This window comes from Tamandua tetradactyla, chromosome 18, assembly GCF_023851605.1.
Source record: "Tamandua tetradactyla isolate mTamTet1 chromosome 18, mTamTet1.pri, whole genome shotgun sequence".
Lineage (NCBI taxonomy): Eukaryota > Metazoa > Chordata > Mammalia > Pilosa > Myrmecophagidae > Tamandua > Tamandua tetradactyla.
In genome coordinates this window covers 75542782-75561197 of record NC_135344.1, presented here as the reverse complement: position 1 = coordinate 75561197, position 18416 = coordinate 75542782, and the positions used below count along the sequence as shown (strand labels likewise).

General features: G+C 43.3%; 1 protein-coding gene across 1 annotated transcript in view; it reads right to left on the bottom strand.

Annotated features, from left to right (window-relative positions):
- Positions 1 to 16293, bottom strand: part of GNAL (G protein subunit alpha L) — a 190360-nt gene extending 174067 nt beyond the window's left edge. Inside the window, exon 1 of the mRNA XM_077136007.1 lies at positions 15918 to 16293. Within this exon, the coding sequence (XP_076992122.1) occupies positions 15918 to 16278 (361 nt within the window). The 5' untranslated portion in view covers positions 16279 to 16293. The remainder of the gene's footprint in view (positions 1 to 15917) is intronic.
- Positions 16294 to 18416: the final 2123 nt, after the last annotated feature.

Genomic DNA, 18416 nt, shown 5'->3' with positions numbered 1-18416 from the left:
AGAAACAAGCAAGGACCTACAGAAGCCCAGAAATACTTTGGAGAGAAGGACCAGCAGATGCCAGCCATGTGCCTTCCCATGTAGAAGAACCCCAGATGTCATAGGCTTTTCTTCAGGGTTAAGTTTTCTTTCTCCAGATGCCTTAATTTGGACATTTTCATGGACTTAGAACTGTAAATTTGTAACCAAAAAATCCCCTTTGTAAAAGCTAGTCCATTTCTGGTATAATGCATTCTGGCAGCTTCAGCAAATCGAAACAGGGAGTATGGATATCCTAATTATGTTCAGTCTTCCAATCCATGAACATGGCATGTCCTTTCATTTATTTAGGCCTTCTTCAATTTAGTTTACCAACGTTTTGTAGTTTTCTGTGTACAAGACCTTTACATCCTTGGCTAGATTTATTCCTAGATATATCAGTCTTTTAGTTGCTATTGTCAGTGGAATATTTTTCTTGATTTCTTCTTCCAATTGTTATTGGTTGTATATAGAAACACCACTGATTTATGGATGTTCATCCTGCACCTTGCCACTTTTCTGAATTCACTTATTAGCTCTATGAGCTTCACTGTGGATTATTTGGATATAGGACCATGTCATTTGCACACAGGGAAAGCTTCACTTTTTCCTTTCAATTTGGATGCCTTTTCTTTCTCTTGCCTAAATGCTCTGGCTAGACCTTTCAGTACAATGTTGAGTAACAGTGGTGCCAGTGGCATTCTTGTGTTGTCCTCAATCTTAGAAGGAAAGCTTTCAGTCTTTCATTATTGTGTAGGAAGTCAGCTGTGGATTTTTCACAGCTGCCCTTTATCATGTTTAGGGAGCTTCCTTCTAGTCTTAGTTTTCCAATGGTTTTTTATCAAGAAGGGGTGCTGATTTTGTCAAATGCCTTTTCTGCAGGGCGGGCCACGGTGGCTCAGCAGGTAAGAATGCTTGCCTGCCAAGCCCGAGGACCCAGGTTCGATTCCCGGTGCCTGCCCATGTGAAAAAAAAAAAGCCTTTTCTGCATCAATTGAGATGATCATGTGTGTTGTGTTTTCTCTTTGATCTGTTAAAGTGGTGTATTACATTAATTGATTTACTTATGTTGAACCAACTTTGCATACCTGAGATAAATTCCACTTGATCATCTTTTAATATGCTGTTGGGTTCAGGTTGCTAGATTTTGTTGAGGGTTTTTATGCTTACATTCCTCAGAGATATTGGTTTGCAATTTTCTTTTCTTGTAGTATCTTTGTATGGCTTTGGTATGAGGGTGATGGTGGTCTCATAGAATGAATTAGGGAGTGTTCCTTCATGTTCAATTCTTTGGAAGAGATCGAGGAGGATTGGTGTCAATTCTTCCTGGAAAGTTTGGGAAAACTCCCCTGTGAAGCCATCTCATCCTCGGATTTTCTTTGTTAGGAGGTTTTTAATGACTGATTCAAGATCTTTATTACTGGTTTGTTGATGTTTTCTCCCTCTGTTATTTATTTCTAGCTTCATTCCATTGTGGTCAGAGAAGATACATCAAATGATTTCAAAATTTTTGAATATGCTGAGACTTGTTTTGTGACTTACAATATAGTCTATCCTATTGTAGAATGATCCATATGCGGTAGATAAGAATGTGTATTATGCTGCTTTGGGGGAAAGTCTTGTATTTATGTGTGTTAGATCTATTTGCTTTACAGTATCATTCAAGTCTTCTACTTCCTTATTGATCTTCTCTGCAGATGTTCTATCCATTATTGAAATAGGTATACTAAAGTCCCTTACTGCTAATAAGGGACATGTATTTCTCCCCTCAAATCTGTCAGTATTTGCTTCATACACTTTTGGACTCTGCTGTTAGGTACATATATATATTTATAATTGTTATGTCTTCTTGTTGAATTGCCCCCTTTATCAGAATATAATGACCATCTTTGCCCCTCATAACTATTTTTTATTTAAAGTCTATTTTATCTGGTGTTACCACAGCTACCCCAATTCTCCTTTGGTTACTATTTACATGGTATATATATATTTTCATCTGTTCAATTTCAAGCTATTTATGTCTTTGAATTTAAAGTGGGTCTCTTGTAAACAGTATATAGTTGAGTCATGTTTTTTCATCCATTCTGTCAATCTCTTCCTTTTAACTGGAGAGTTTAATCCATTTACATTTAAAATATCCACTGATAATGCACGACTTTCTTCTGCCATTTTGCTACCTAGTCTTCATAAGTCTTATACTCCTTTCCCTCAATTCTTCCATTAATGCTCACTTTATATTTATTTGATTTTTTGTGTATCAATACAAAAAAAATCATACTGTATCCTGTGGTAGTTTTTAGCTATGTAACTCAGGAAAAAAACATATTCTTAAAATTTAATCCATTCCCGTGTGTGTGAACCCACTGTAAGTAAGATTTTTTGATGAGGTTACCAAAGTTAAGGTGTGGCTTAACTCGATCAGGATGGGTCTTAATCCTAATATTGGAGTTCTTTATAAGCAGAATGAAGTTCAGACACAGAGAAGAAAGACATGGGAAGCAAGAAGCTGAAGGTCAATGGAACCCGGAACAAAACGAAGAGGCTTCCATGTGACAGAGAAGTCCAGGACCAAGGACCGTGAGCAGCCAGCCCCAGAATGCCAGTCTTCTGGAAGGAAAGCATCACCTCAATTTGGATTTCTCCTGGCCTCAAACTGTGAGCCAATAAAATCCCCACTGTTCATGACACACATTGCAGGTATTTGTCTTACTTAAGAGGAAAACAAAACAAACCCCTTCTCCAGGTCTCCCACTGGAGAACTTAAAGCAGGTAAGCCTTTGCCCCAAGTCCTCCACCCCAACTGTTTCTTACATTGCTTTCCTTGTCTCAAGCTGCTTTTACCTGCTGGGCAAATTCTGGTGTAGAGGTGGCAAGCTAGAAAGGAATTTTCCAAGTTAGTCTTTTCCAGCTAGAACAAGTCCAGGGACCTACAGAGGGAGGGCAGGCAGGGTCCAAAGTGCCCTGGGGAGGAGATGAGGGAGGAGCCAAGAAGGGTTCCAGGAGCTTCTTCCATGGTTCCCCAAATCTGCACTTTCTTGTCTTGGCCCCTGCCAAGCCAATACAGTCCTTCAACTGTACCCTACCACCTTTGTCTGAGGCAGTTTGGAACTACAGCCACCCTCAGAGCTGGGCCCCCAGTTATATGAAATAGCTAATGGAGAGCAGTGATCAGCGATTGGCTTGCATGACACCCTCTTGCTCGGATTCTGGGGAAGTCAATTCAATTTCCAGCACCAGCAAGCTATACCAGGGGCCAGACTCCAATGCTACCTACCATGCGAGTGGAGATGAGTGACAGCCCACCTTGTGGAGAGAGCAATTTGCTGGTGTTTACTGGGATTTACCAGCCTCTTTCTTCCCCTCTTCCCTGGATGCTGTACAGTGTTCTACTGGACTCTTGGGTTTCAAAATAAATGACTCAGACAGTTCCTGCCTGTTTAATAGTTGTTTCTGGTGAGGGATTGATTCCTGGAGCTTCCTACTTCCCCATCTTCCCACAATCCACCAACCTATTTTGAAAGTTCATTTGTTCAAATCAGGATCTAAACAAAATCAAGAGCTTTGCATTTGTTGATAGATTTAAGTCTCTTTTAATCTATAGGCTTCCCCGTCACCTTTTTTTTTTTTTAAGCAATGTACTTAATTAAAGTAACTCTGTCATGTGTCCCATAGCTTCCCACATTTTAGCTTTTGCTGACCGGCATTCCCCTGGCTTTCATTCACACAATCCTTTGTCCCTTTTATTTCCTGTAAACCACTACTTAACAAAATTACTTCATAGGTGGTGTGGTATGTTTTCTTTGCCTCACAACAGGTACAAATATCTGGTTGCCCAGCTTCAAGTAATGCTGCGATTGATTAGTGGTTTTAGGCTTTGTGTGTTTAATCCACTTATTATGACCGAGGTTCTCTAGCCTTTACATTATAGTCACCTGGAGAGCTTGTTAAAGAATAGACTGCTGGATAGTGCCCTCAGACTTTCTGAGACTTTGAGTCTCTAACAAGTTCCCAGGTGATGATGATGCTGTTGGTTCATTTCCATTTAATTTCCCATTCTCACTCCTTACTCCGTGTAGGAAACAGCTCTCACTAAAGTAAACAGAGCTCCCTATGCCACTCAACCCAACAAACAGTTTTAGGCCTCATTTTCCTTCTACTATGTTTGAGGTCAGGTGATAAGTTCAGGTGCAAGAACACACCTCCCCACCCACAAACATACACCTGCTAAGCCTCCTGTTAGCCAAAAACAAGGACATGTACAAGATCTTCCACATTGTCCGAGTACTTGCAGTATCTCCCTGCTGGGCTTTTCCTTGCTCCTGGGTCCCTGCTGAGCTCACAGCTCCCACATCCTGAAGCTGGCAGGGCCCAGAGAGAGCTGAGAAGACACTAAATTATTGTTTTTTTTCCTTTGCCCACTTTGTAATCCAGTATTTCTTGAAATTCTCTTTTTCCTTGACTTCTGTGACATATTCCTTTTTTGTTTTTCCTGCAAGTGCTCAGGCTGCCCCTCACACTTCCTTTAGGCTCATCCCTGTCCAGCCACCTCGGAGGTTGTGGAAGCCCAGCTGGATTCAGTTCTTATTCTATGCTTCCCTGGGTGAATCTTCACTATTATTACCAGCTGCACAAATGACTACCACAATCTACCTACAGCTTATTTTTCTTTTCTGAGTGGTACAACTTATATATTTGACCAATACTCACTGGCGTCTTAGATGTTTCAAAAGGTGTTCAAAATTGACATGTTCAGAATCAAATTCATGATCTTTACCTGCAAATATGGTCTGTCCTGAGTGCGCCTTGCTGTGATACCAACAGAGATGCAGTCATGTAGACCTTCATCCTCTGTCTTCCTCACTCCCTGTGTCCTAAAAGCCACTGCCAAGCACTGGTGAAACAATCTTCTACATGTTTCCAAATCCTTCCCATTCCCATCTCCATCTCTAACCCTTCATCCCTCTCCTAGAGGGCAACGGCCTGCTCTCTGATCTACCTGGGCCTACTCTTGGCAGACTCTACCCGTTTGCACTGCAGTCTGGTGATGGTTTCCAAATGCTAATCTGACATGCCAGACAGTCCCCTGTGTGAGAACATCAGTGGCCCCTCACTAACCTTTGCATGGACACCAATCCCGTGATGGCCCACGAGACTCTGTGCATACAGCCATGCCTCTCTCTAGCTCCAACGTCAGCACCTGTACCTCTGCGCTCTCTGCTTCAGCTATAATGGCTTGCTCTGCAGCCTCATGAACACCATGCCTCTTCCCACTGCTGGCCATTTGTGCACAGCCCACCTCTTGTCTGGCACACTCTTCTGTCTCCTTTGCAAACAGTTAACTTGAACTCTAGAACAGGGGTTGGCAAATGTTTCCTGTAAAATGCCAGATGGTAAATATTTTAGTCTTTGCAGGGCAGATGGTCTCCATGGCAGCAATTCCACGCTACTGTTGTAGGGCAAAGACAGCCAGAGGCAATATGTAAATGAACAAGCATGGCTGCATCCCAATAAAACTTTATTGACACAAGCAGGTGGTGCCATGTGCAGCCTGATGGCCATAGTTTGTTGTCTTCTGCTTTAGATCCTAGTTCAAATATTACTTTCTCAACTTTCCTTGATCTCCCACACTAGGTCAAAGCTCTGTTATACATTCTCATGTTGTCCTCTCAAAGTTGTAGTTTACATTCATTTACCTTTACCTGATTGATATCTGGTGACTCCACTGTAATATAAGCTCTATAAGGTCAAGGGTCTTTTCTACTTTTGCTTCCCACTGTATCTCCAAACACTTAGCACATAGTGTTGACAGAGTCAGGCATTTACATTCATGGAACTGAGGGAAGGAGGGAGGGAGGAAGGGAAAGAGATGTGTTGAATTTCTCTTCTAGTGTTTCTGGAATCTTGTTCTGGTAATAATCAACCTCCCTCCAACTTGCATTCCTCTACCTCCAGCTTTCCCTCTACTGGTTCCTTCACCTTTGCTCACATTTGAATCTCTACCATCTTACAACCATGCTCCTTCACCCTATGTTTCCCTTAGCTAGATGGCATTCTTCAACCTTCTCAGTCAAATTTCTTGTAGAGCCATCTTTGCCTTTATTTTTTTTTTTCACTCTCTCTTTACCTTTTTACCCCTAGAATTATGGTTTTTGTATTTCCATGCCAGGAAAATAGCTTTGACTAAAGTCACTAATGAATGTCTTCCACTCCCCATGTATAGCTCTAATGGCCAATTTCAATTCTATCTTAATGGACTGCTCTGCTGCATTTGACAGGCTGGATGGTCCCTTCCTCGAAACTGGTACCCCCAGCTTAAGGGACTCCACTTTCTCCTGGGTCTATTTTCACTTCTATGGCTGTGTCTGCTTGGTCTCCACCTGTGTCCATTCCTTCTGTGTTTGCCTTATCCCAGGGTGTGACTTTGGACTTTTCCTCTCCTAACTGCACATATTCTTCTTGGAATCCCTCATTCATTCTTGGTGCTTTACCTAACACCAATCTGGTGATTGTGGTGGCCTGAGTAATGTATACCCACATTTTGAGATGTTCTTGGTTTTACTTTGCATTCTTGTGGGTGTGAACCCTTATAAATAGGGCCTCTTGAAGATGTTATTTTAACTTAAGGTATGGCCCAGCTGCATGAGATCGGGTCATAATCTGGATTACTGCAACCTTATAAAGGGAAAGAAAATGGAAACCAGAGACAGAGAAAGTCACAGGGAAGAGCCAGAAGTCAATGGAACCCAGAAGAGAAAGGAGAGGACACAGCCCCGTGATGTGAAAGCTGAGAAGCCCAAAGATGGCTGGCCAGCTGAAAGCTACCAACCCTGGGAGGAAGCAAGCCTTCCAGCCTCTGAAACTGTGAGCCAATAAGTACCTACTGTTTAAATCAATCCATTGTGTGGTATTTGTTATAGCAGCTTTCTAAGGCTAAAACTGATTCTCAAGTTGATCTACAACCCTAAGCTCTTCTCCAGGCTTCACACTTGGGAAGTCAACTTCTGCTGGGCAAATCTGCTTGAATGCCACCCAGGCATGTTCAGCATTAACATAATCCAAGCTGAACTCACAATGTCACCATATGTACCCCGGCCTGTTCTCTGGTTTTTGCTCTCATAGCTTTCATACCTCATGGAAGCACTATCTATCAGTCAGTCAATCTGGCTGTGAGGGTTTCTGAGAATACCCTTCCATGTCCACCCTCCACATTGTTGTCATATTCCTCCAAGCCATGCCCTCCCCATTCCACTATACCACTCTAGTTCAGACAGTACTTATCTACCGGATGGTTTGCCTTCTAACAGGAACTTTCATCTTATCTCCATCCCATCTCTGCATCATCTTAAATCCAGCCATCCCATGCCTGAAAGAATGCTCTATCTAAAAATTAAAATGAGGCCCTATCACTCTTGCTTTCATGTCCTTGCTTAAAATAGTGGGTTCCTAGGCTCTGTGCTACTGCCTGAAAAGCACCTGGGTGCTCAGTCCTGTGTGGGAAACAAAGCCGAAGTCATTCTCCCCTGATGGAGTGGGGGTGGGGTGTCAGATCACATAAATGCACTATAAAGGATGCAGATTTTAACAAAATACTGCAGGAGAGGTACAAATAAAATTCACTATGAACACAGGGAGTTAATGACATTCCTACTGAAGGACTCTAGAAAGTTCTCCTGGTGGAGAAAGAATCATGGGAATTCTGGGAGTCACAGGCCTGGGCCAGTGGGAATGGAGTGAGGAAGGGCACTGTGGCCAGTGTGTCCTCCTGAGCCTGAGCTCACTGCCCCCAACGCCAGGTGCTCAGAGCACATCTCCAGAATAAATTAATGAATGGGATCAGTGAATAAAAATAAATAGTTATCAAACACAACGGCAGCAGAAGAAAGCATTTGAGGATATTTAGGGTCAGTAAATCCAGTTTCCAATATAAAAACTTCTAGACAAATCCGTTTTCCAGGCTTCACAAAACCAAGAAACTTTCTGTGTTTAACTCAAATCTACACAAAATCTGATAAACAATGTCAATCTGATATAACAGTACCTGTTTTATCAACATCATTGGGTGGAGGAGGAGACAATATACTTTTCCCCAGAAATGTGAGTCATTTGATACAGATACAAGCTTAATTAGACTATGAAATAACCTCTGTAAAGAGTATAGTTATTTCTACTTTAGGAAGAGGGAGGAATAGGAATGGTTGAGTTCACCCCTGCTCCAAGGAACAGCTGGAGAAGTCACTGAAAAATGACCGGGTCAGCAATTGCAGGGCATAAGTGACCTCAGAGGGTCTTTTACACGGCCAGAGAGGCCCTGGTTGAAAACAGCTGAGGAATTGAGAGGAAGAGAACGGAAGACCATCCAGTTAGTGCAAAGAGCCTAACGCTCCCCTTTCCAAACAGAGACCCTCAGGACTACACAGACAGGAAGACAGGGGTGGGGGGGCTCCCCATGCATCCACCCCTGCACACCCACACAGCCCCCCTCAATCTGCCTCCCACCGCATCTCATCTGTGCCCCCCCACCGTGCCCTGCCCCTGCACTCTAAGGCCTGCCCAAGCTGTACCCGGCCCCTCAGGTCCTGAGCTGATACCCACAATCCTGTGCTGTATACTCTACACAGCAGAGTAGCGCCCTGATCAGCGTCGATCCGTATGCACCAGCATAGCGCCCCGACCCGCGCCTGTCCCCCCGCACCGGCGGGCGCCCCGACCCGCGCCTGTCCCTATGCTACAACCCCTCACTGCACCACTGGCCCCACCCAACAGGCTGCACCCTGCCCCACACCCACCCAGTACAAAACTTCAGACTACTGAAGGAAACCACTTCCAAAGCCATCCTATCAAGATAATTACATGCCTCCAAGCAACCGAAAATCACAAAATATAGGAAGATGCAGATAGGTATAGCCCTGCTTAATGACACAAAATTAAAACACTGGAGGAGACACAGGCTCTGGAACTACTCAAAGATGTTATTACAACTCTACTCAAATCAGTGGGATGGCTAATGACATAAAGGAGATCAAGAAGATACTAGAAGAGCATAAAGAAGTATTTGAAAGAATAATCAGACAAACAGCAGCTATCACAGAGAGAGCTCAAATCTGCTGTTGTTTATCTTTAGTTTATATTGGATATTTTATCATCAAAAATAAACCTAGAGAGTGCATGGGTGGTCCGTAGAATGCTCACCTTCCATGCAGGAGACCCAGGTTCGATTCCTGGACCATGCACCCAAAAAAATAAAAAAAATAAAAAAAAACTGGAGACAAACAACAGCAGATTTGAAAAGACAGAAGAAAGAATAAGTGAACTAGATGACAGGACAATTGATTTTGAACGTACAAAAGAGCAAAGGGCAAAAACAGATGGAAAAATTTGAACTGGATCTCAGAGAAATGATGGACAAAACAAAGCGCACAAACGTAAGAATCATCAGTGTCAACTCTCTAAAGAAAAAGGAAACACTGATTTGTAGCATTTGCCAATACCTGTACTGTAAATATACCCTTCATGGGCAATTTCAACATGCTGAACATGAAACTGGTAAGGGACAGACAATAGCACACTATTATATAAGATATCCACTAGGTATTTACATCAAGGTAATAGATACAGAAAACCTCAAGAACACAGATAAAAGTAAAATTTTGTGCAATGATTAGGATGTGGTAGGTTTTGCATATTTATTAACATTGTTTTCAGTATAATTCATTGTAAATTATGGAATTTAATTTTTAATAATGGTCAGCTCATGAAATTTCTGCAAATTTATCAGTTCTTGCAAGAAAACGTGACCAGTTTCAGCAAAATGCTGGCTCCAAGAGTCTATGGCTTATGAAATATCAGCTTTATAAGGAGTAAAAAATTTCCTAAAAGGTCAGGAAATTGACAAATTTAGGGGTCTCGGACAAAGAGTCACAGTTATAGGTACCTCAAGCAAAACCTGGTAGAAACAATTTGGATGGTTCTTGTTTAACTCCACAGACGAGCTGAGAAGGGCCATAAAATAATTCTGGTTCATAAAAGTAAAATATAACTACAAAGGATTTACCAGTTAACTCTTAAACCAGAAGGATCTGGTTTTATTAATCTATGACAAGGAAGTCTTCATGTAGTAACACTCTTATAGCCTATGTAAATAAAATGCATTAAATAAAACAAAATACTAAATGAGCTAGGCTGAGTCAGAAAGTCACAGAACAATTTATGCAGCCAGATGTGCACACCAGAGCAGGGTCTGACCATAAGGAATGACTGTGACACCCTGCTGAGCACCATTATGAATGTACATCCCAGTCCATAGTCAGGGGGGAAAATCACTTTACACCAAAAAAATAATAGAAGCATAAAAACCAGAGTTGTTCTGTATAATTTTAGTCCCTAAAATAAATAACATGAACGTTTCCTGTAGGTCACTGATTCCCTAACCAAAACATCTCTATTTCTAACTTTTGCAATACTGAGGTCAAGACGTGTCTCAAGCTGTGTAAATATTAAGAACATGTGAGAAAATTACTCGTTTTCCACCATAAACAGATTGATAGGAAAAAAAAAAAAAGAATCATTGGTGTCCCAGAACGAGAAGAGAGGAGTGAAGGGTGAGGAAGATTAGTTGAGGATATAATGGGGGTAAACTTCCCAACCATTTATAAAAGACACAAATACACAAGTCAGAGGCCTGACGAACTCCAAATAGAATAAATCCAAACAGGTCTACTCTAAGACATGTGCTAAGCAGTCTGTCAAATACTGAAGAGAAGCAGAAAATCCTGAAAGTGGCAAGAGTAAAACGATCTACTACATACAAGAGAAACCACATAGGACTGAGTTCGGACTACTCAACAGGCACGATGGAGGTGAGAAGGCAGTGGTATGATATATTTAAGATCCTGAAAGAAAGACTTCCAGCCAGGAATTCTGTACTCAGCCAAACTAGCCTTCAAAAGTGAGGGAGAGGGGGGTGCGAGGGTAGTTCAGTGGTAGAATTCCCACTTGTCATGCGTGAGACCTGGGTTTGATTCCTGGCCCATGCACTTCCCTAAAAACAAACAAACGAAAAACTACAGACAAAAATTCAACAAATTGTGCTGCAATAAGAGGATACTCACATGGAAAAAGAATGAAACGTGACTCCCACCACACAGCATTCAAAGAAAAAAAAACGGAGGGAGACATTAAAATTTTCACAGACAAACAAATGCTGAATTTGTCAACAAGAGACTGCCTTACAAGAAATGCTAAAGGGAGTTCTGCCTGCTAAAAAAAGACAGGAGAGGGAGGTCTAGAGGAGGGCAGAGACTTGAAGAGTATGAGGAAGGGTAACTTACAGGATCAAAAAAGAAAGAGGGAAAAGAATATATAGATCTGACAAATAAAATCCAAAGGATAAGAGGGTGGATTCAATAAATGCCTTTACATTATTCACTTTGAATGTTAATGGATTAAACTCACAAATTAAAAGATACAGATTGGCAGAATGGATTAAAAAATATGATCCAGCTGTGTGCTGCTTAGACCCAAGGTTGCAAATAGATTGAAAGTGAAAGGACGGAAAAAGATATCTCATGCAAGCTGTAACCAAAAGAAAGCTGGAGTAGCTATACTCATATCAGACAAAAAAGACTTCAAATATAAAGACATCATAAGAGACAAAGAAGGATACTACATATTAATAAAAGGGACAATTCACCATGAAGAAATAACAATCATAAATGGTTATGCTCCCCATCAAGGGGCTCCAAAGTTCACGAGGTAAACACTGGCAAAACTGAAAGGGGGAGGGACAAGAACCAAGGGGAGGTTTGGACTTTCTATTTGGTGAGGGTATCTTTATTGGTTATCTTTCTCTTGGGAACAAAGAAATCCTATAAAATTGAAAGTGCTGATGGACTGTTGACTTTGGACATTATAAATGATGTCAATGAATGCAGGTGGCTGAAGGATGCACTGACTGAGTAGACTGGCGAACGATGGTGTATACATACGATCAAATATTGTGCTGCTACAAAACGGAATGAAGTTGTGAGGCATGCGACATTGTGAATGAACCTGAGGGACATTTGGTGAGGGAAAATAAACCAGAAACAAAAAAGCGAAATGGTATGGTCTCTCATTTAGAAAATATTTTTACAATTGTAAGTTCTCACAGCAGTCACATTTAGTCTGGAGCAGTAATTGTTATTTCTGGAATTTGAGAGGCTGTTTTACATATGTATTACCTGATGTTCTAGTTTGCTAGCTGCTGGAATGCAACACACCAGAGACAGACTGACTTTCAATAAAAGGGGATTTATTTAGTTAACGTATAGTTCTTCGGAGGAAAGGCAGCTAATTTTCAACTGAGGTTCTTTCTTATGTGGGAAGGCACAGGGTAATCTCTGCTGGCCTTCTCTCCAGGCCTCTGGGTTCCAACAACTTTTCCCGGGGTGGTTCCTTTCTCCATCTCCAAAGGCCTGGGCTGAGCTGCGAGTGCTGAGAGGAGGTATGCTGAGCTGCTTGGGCTGTGCTACGTTGAGCTCTCTCATTTAAGCACCAGCCAATTACATCAAACATCATTCATTGCAGCAGGCACGCCTCCTAGCCAACTGCAGATGTAATCAGCAACAGATGAGGTTCACGTACCATTGGCTCATGCCTACAGCAACAGAACTAGGCACCTTCACCTGGCCAAGTTGACACCTGAATCTAACTACCATACCTGATATACAGGGACAAAAATGAAGCTGATCAGGTCAGGATTAAGGTTATTCAGAACAGAGGGGTAAAGAAGACATGGTCTATATTTTAGAATCTCATCTACTCTTTGAGACTAAAGGAAGAGAGGTTTATTTTGTCTGGAACCTAAATTTTCTGTAGCACATAATCTAACTCAACCTGTCTGAAGATTGTTTAAACAATGCAAACACAGAGAGCCTAGAATAAGAACCACGGCCTTTAACCTTGTGTAGATTAATGTAATGCCTGGATACATGCCACAGTGTGCTAAGCAGATAATCAAAAAGTACTGGCAAAGTCCCTTGATGGATGGGAGAAAAAATATAGAATTATTAAACTTTACCATCTGGGAAAGCCCTGAAACTGTCTCAAACATTAGGGACAATCAAAATCCAGACCAAACCCTTGATTTGGAGGTTTGCTCTTGTGAAACTCATGTATGTAGTGGAGAAGCTTAGCCTATAGGCATGACTAACAGTTACTTCCGGAGGACCTCTTTTCTTGCTCAAATGTGGCCTTACTCTCTCTAAGCCCAACTCTGCAAGTGCAATCACTGTCCTCTCCCCTATGTGGGACATGACATCCAGGGATGAAAGTCTCCTTGGCGGCATGGGAGGTGACCCCCAGGAAAGAGTCTGACCCTGGCACTGTGGGATCAACAATGCCATCCTGACCAAAAGGAGGAAAAGAAGTGTAACAGATAAGGTATCAGTGGCTGGGAGAGTTCAAATAAAGCCGGGAGGCTACTCTGGAGGTCACTCCTACACAAGCTTCAGTTAGACATTGCCACCTATCATAGTTTACCAAAACCATTCCTGCAATTCTGAAGAACACTTAGGTTTTCATATAAGATTCTACAAATGTTCTATGCACTAGGGTAACTTTCCAGAAACCTACAACCTCTAGATGGGTCCCTGGACCAGATAAATCCTGAAATGCAGAGGGGCCAGCCTTTCCAGAACATCAACTAGTTTCATCCCTTCTATCCCATGTTATTGACAGCTACTTCCAACATGAAAGTTAGAATGGCCATAGCCCAAACCCCTAAAGAGTGGAGAGAGATCAAAGGTGATGGTGGAGTTACACAGAGAAGGTAGGGTGTAACAAATGAGTATGACTGCTGAATCGTTAAGTTTATGTTTCTTTTAGTCTCCAATATCTTAGAGCAGCTTTCAAGTAAAAGCCTAAAATTATGGAATCGTAACCCATTCCAAACTCTGAAATCTGTTCTACAACTAATTGTTGCGATAGGCTTTGAAATGTATTGCTTTTTTGTATATATGTTATTTTTCAGAATGAAAAAAGAGTGTAGTTATTCACAATGTGTTACAAGAGGTTGGTTCTTTGGGGCATTGCCAATGAATTCTTCAAACTTATCTTCCAGTTCCCTTTCATTTATCACAGAATCATACATTTATTAATTCCTATACATCAAGACATTTTTTGCTTCACCTGTCTTCTCTTTTTAAAAAGTATGTGTTCAAATGTACAATTACGCTAACATCATATTACACTGACAAAACTCATTTTATTCTTCTCTGCTGTTTCTTGAGACCAAAATTCTGCCTTTTTTGAGTTTTTTTTCTTTAATCAGGTGAATGTTTAATTTGGCTAGAGTAATTTCTAGTTCATTTCTTTCCAGAAAAAATATGTGGGTGGGTCAACTTTGAGCACTTGCATGTCAGAAAATTTACTTTACCCTCATACACGAACAGTGGTTTATCTAGCTTGAAATTCTAGGATTACAATTCTGTATCCTCAGACCTCGGGGAACAGCTCTGCCACATTCTAGAATCCAGCAGTGTAGATGCATCTTTTGGTTCTATATACCCTTTTTAGGTAACCTGCCTATTTATGGCTGTGTTCTGTGTTTTGTTTCTCTAGAAAAATTCCTTTTATCTTAGAATTCAGACATTATTACACCAGGATCCAGCAGCTAGGTTTGTGTTGTTTTAATTATTTATTCTCCCAGTGGGGGAGCCCTTTCAAACTGAAGACTTAATTGTTCTCTAGATTTTAAATAAAAGTCCCATGCATTTACAAGCAGGCATCTTATTCGAGTCCTGGAAGAGGTCCTTTTCCTATAGCAGAGTACAGTACTGAACAATTATCCTTCCTTATATCTCACAAAATTTGGATCAAAAAACCCACATCTTAAATACATATTTGCCTTAAAATTGGAAAGGCAACGAGTAGGACTGGGAATTCATGATTTTTGTCTTGATTCCAGAAGAGTGCCTAGAAGATGTTTCGAGTCAAAGTTTACTGGTAGAACTTCTATGCTAGCCACAGCTGAAGCTCTGAGAAAATACCAGCAAACCATGTAGTTTATGACTTAAAAATGCTCCTGGCCAAAAAAAACAAAAACAAAAACAAAAAACCTTCTGACTTTGCACCAACTTTCAGGTGCGCAGTTAACAAAGTGATCACTTCTTTGGGGGCCTGCCACGCCACTCTGCTTTTGGTTCTGGAACCACCAGAGTTGAACTGATACAATGAAATATAAGTGCTATATTTTTAGGTGTTGAAAATACTTCTCAGAAGGAAATAAGTCATACCTAGCATATTATACTGCGACTGAGCTAAAAGCTTTGTGGTCAAGCTAAAAGGCTCTACAAATCTCCTTTCGTTTATCTTAGAACAAACTGCAGTATGACTACTTCTTGCAGGAAATGAGGCGCTGGCATTAGGCATCCCCGAGGACTACAGGAGGGGAGAAATTTCCCCAAAGAGGAGCATTAATTAGTAATAAGGGAGCTACTGGCCATATTCACCGTGCGTGGAAAAGAGTAGAATCACCCAGCGGATGTTTACTTCGGCCAAATCACTGAAATAAACACTGTCAAGGTAAGAATCACTGTGCCAAAGATTTATGGATTTACAAACCGACCTCTATCAGGTCCGCCATCATCCTCGATTCCCTTCCCCAAGACTCAAGGAAAATTCTCCGTCTGCCTCCCTGAGCCCCGCGCCGGGACCCTCGGGCCTTTGGGGACTTCGGCCACCCCTTCAGACTCCCGGGCGGGAGCAGCAAGCCTTGGGAGAACCCCAGAAGTGGGCAGTGCACCCGCAAACCACCCAGAGGCTGTCGCTGGGAAAGGAATCGAGGCCTGCGGCCGGCGCCAGCCCCGACGGGGTGCACCCGAGTGCGCGTCCAGGACGCGGGCGCGGCGCGCGGCACCTACCCAGCAGCAGCAGCCGGTGCGTTTGCTTCAAGTCCCGCTTGTGCTCCCTGAGCATCCGGTCGATGTTCCTGCTGACTTTCTTCGCTTCCTTCTCGGCCTCGCGCTCCTCCACCCGCCGCGGGTCCGGGTGGCGCAGCTTCTCCGGGCATTTGCCGCGGGTGGACCGCTCGGCCGCCGGCGCCCCGGGCGTGTCCCCTCCAGCAGCCGCGCGGCCCGGGGCCGGGGCTGGACGCGGGCCCTCCGGGAGGCGCCCCGGGGCCGACGGGACGGCGCGTTCAGGCGGCTGTGGGTCCCGGGCGGCACGGGGGGCGTCCCCGGGGTCCCCGAAGAGCAGCGGCCGCAGACTGTAGCACAGCCCCATGGCGGGTCAGGCGGAGCGCCGGGGTCCCGGGCTCAGGCCGGGGCCGCCGCCGGGAGGGCGCGGGAGGGCGCGGGAGCACGAGCTGGCGCTGCGCGGCGAGCCTGGGTCCCCTCACCGCCCGGGTGGGCCATTTCTCATGTTCCGCGGGTGGCGGTGGGCGGCGGTCGCCTGGGCTGGGGATCACCTGACCGGTCAGGAGAACGGACCGCGCCGACGGTCCTTCCCGGGCACGGCCCGGTACCGTAAATGCTGCCGCCGGACTGCTCCAGTTACCGTAAATACCGCCGCCGGACTGCCCCGTTACCGTAAATGCCGCCGCCGGGCCGGCCGTGGCACAGTAAATATGGCCGCAGGGTTTTCTTCAGTTACCGTAAATAACGCCTCCCAGGCCGGCCTTCGGTTGGTAAATACTGCCGTCCGGGTCTGCTCCAGTTACCGTAAATACCAGCGGGCTGGTGCTTACGCTACCGTAAATACAGCCTCCAGAGCCGACGTTTTTACCAGAAGTACCCGGAGCCGGCCTAGCACGCAGATGTGGACAGCGCCGCAGTGACAGTGACCTTCGGCACTCAGGGCCGCGGAAGGCGCTTTTGGAAACCACTGGGGTTCCGGTCAGGGTCAGCGGCAGGAACGGAAAGTCAGCTTCAGGGATGGAGACGCTAACTTTAAGGACTTAGGTTCCATAATATGTTACCTGCAGCCAGCGACCTCCGTGTCTCCTTGCTGCTTTTTCTGCTCACATCTCAACATACGTGCTCACTCTTGTTCACTTCCTTAATATGCCCTTGGTCTCGACAAAATCTCCAGTTAAAGAGGTCCATGACACCATTTTCAGCAATTTCTACTTAAAAACGAGCACACGATTGTCATATACTATTTATGCTAAAATGAGCATATGAAATAATACACTGTATCCTCTTAGTCCACAATATGGCTCAGAGACTGGGAGACCAGATGAAAGGTGCCATTTTCTACACAAACACTCAAACTCACACACTTACACAAGCATACACACATGCATGCACACTAACCCACTCCGAGGGCACCACTTTTCCGTTATTTCCCACTCAGTGTCTGTCATCTTATACAGCTTTTGGAATAGGTGAAAATTTCAATATAACTTTTTTTTTTTTAAAAAATGTGCTATAACATGTTTCTTAATTTGAAGGATAATGACGTGAAATATTATAACTGATAGTTAGCTATATCTAATATAAACCTCATTAACACAGCCCATTAGTCTGTTTATACAGCATGCAGCTGTGATACAGTTGGCGCTTGGTGGAAATATGACGTTTGATTAAATTTTTAAGTAAAGAAGTTGGAGATCTATGATTGACATTTATTTTAGGGCCCTGCTACTAACAAATGTGTATATACCTGTGATGTTTTCGATCTAGCATTATGGCAAAGTTGTTGGCAAATTTACAGTGCGCTTTTTGTTCTTTCAGTAGTAGAAGGAGAACTATAGAAAAATCTAACTCAGGAAAACAGAAAAAAGTTATGAAATAGCACATAATTTTCACTCTTCATTCACTCATCTTTCCATCTGTTTATTGATTCATTCCTTTAATTACTATGTATCAAGTCTTTACAATGTACTGCGCATCCTGACTGCTACCCGTGCTGTGCCAGTTAGAATCTGTAGTGGACCCCAGAAAAGCCATGTCCTTTAATCCTCATTCATTATTGCTGGGTGGGACCTTTTTGATTGTTTCCATGGGAGATGTGACCCACCCGATTGTGGGTGGTAACTCTTGATTAGATGGTTTCCATGGAGATGTGTCTCCACCCATTCCAAGTGGGGTTGCTTACTGGAGTCCTTTAAAAGGGAACCGGTTTTCAAAAAAGCTTTAGAGCCCACAAAGCCCACACAGCTAGAGACTTTTGGAGATGGAGAAGGAGAACAACCCTGGGGAAAGTCGTTGAAGAAGCTGGGAGAGAAAGCTAGCAGATGTCACCATGTGCCCTCCCAGCTGACAGAGGTGTCCAGAAGCTAAAGACCCCAGCGGATGCCAGCCAGGTGCCTTCCCAGCTGACAGAAGGGTTCCAGACAGCATCAGCCTTTCTTGAGTGAAGTTAACCTCTTGTTTGTGCCTTAATTTGGACATATTCATGGCCTGAGAATGGTAAACTTG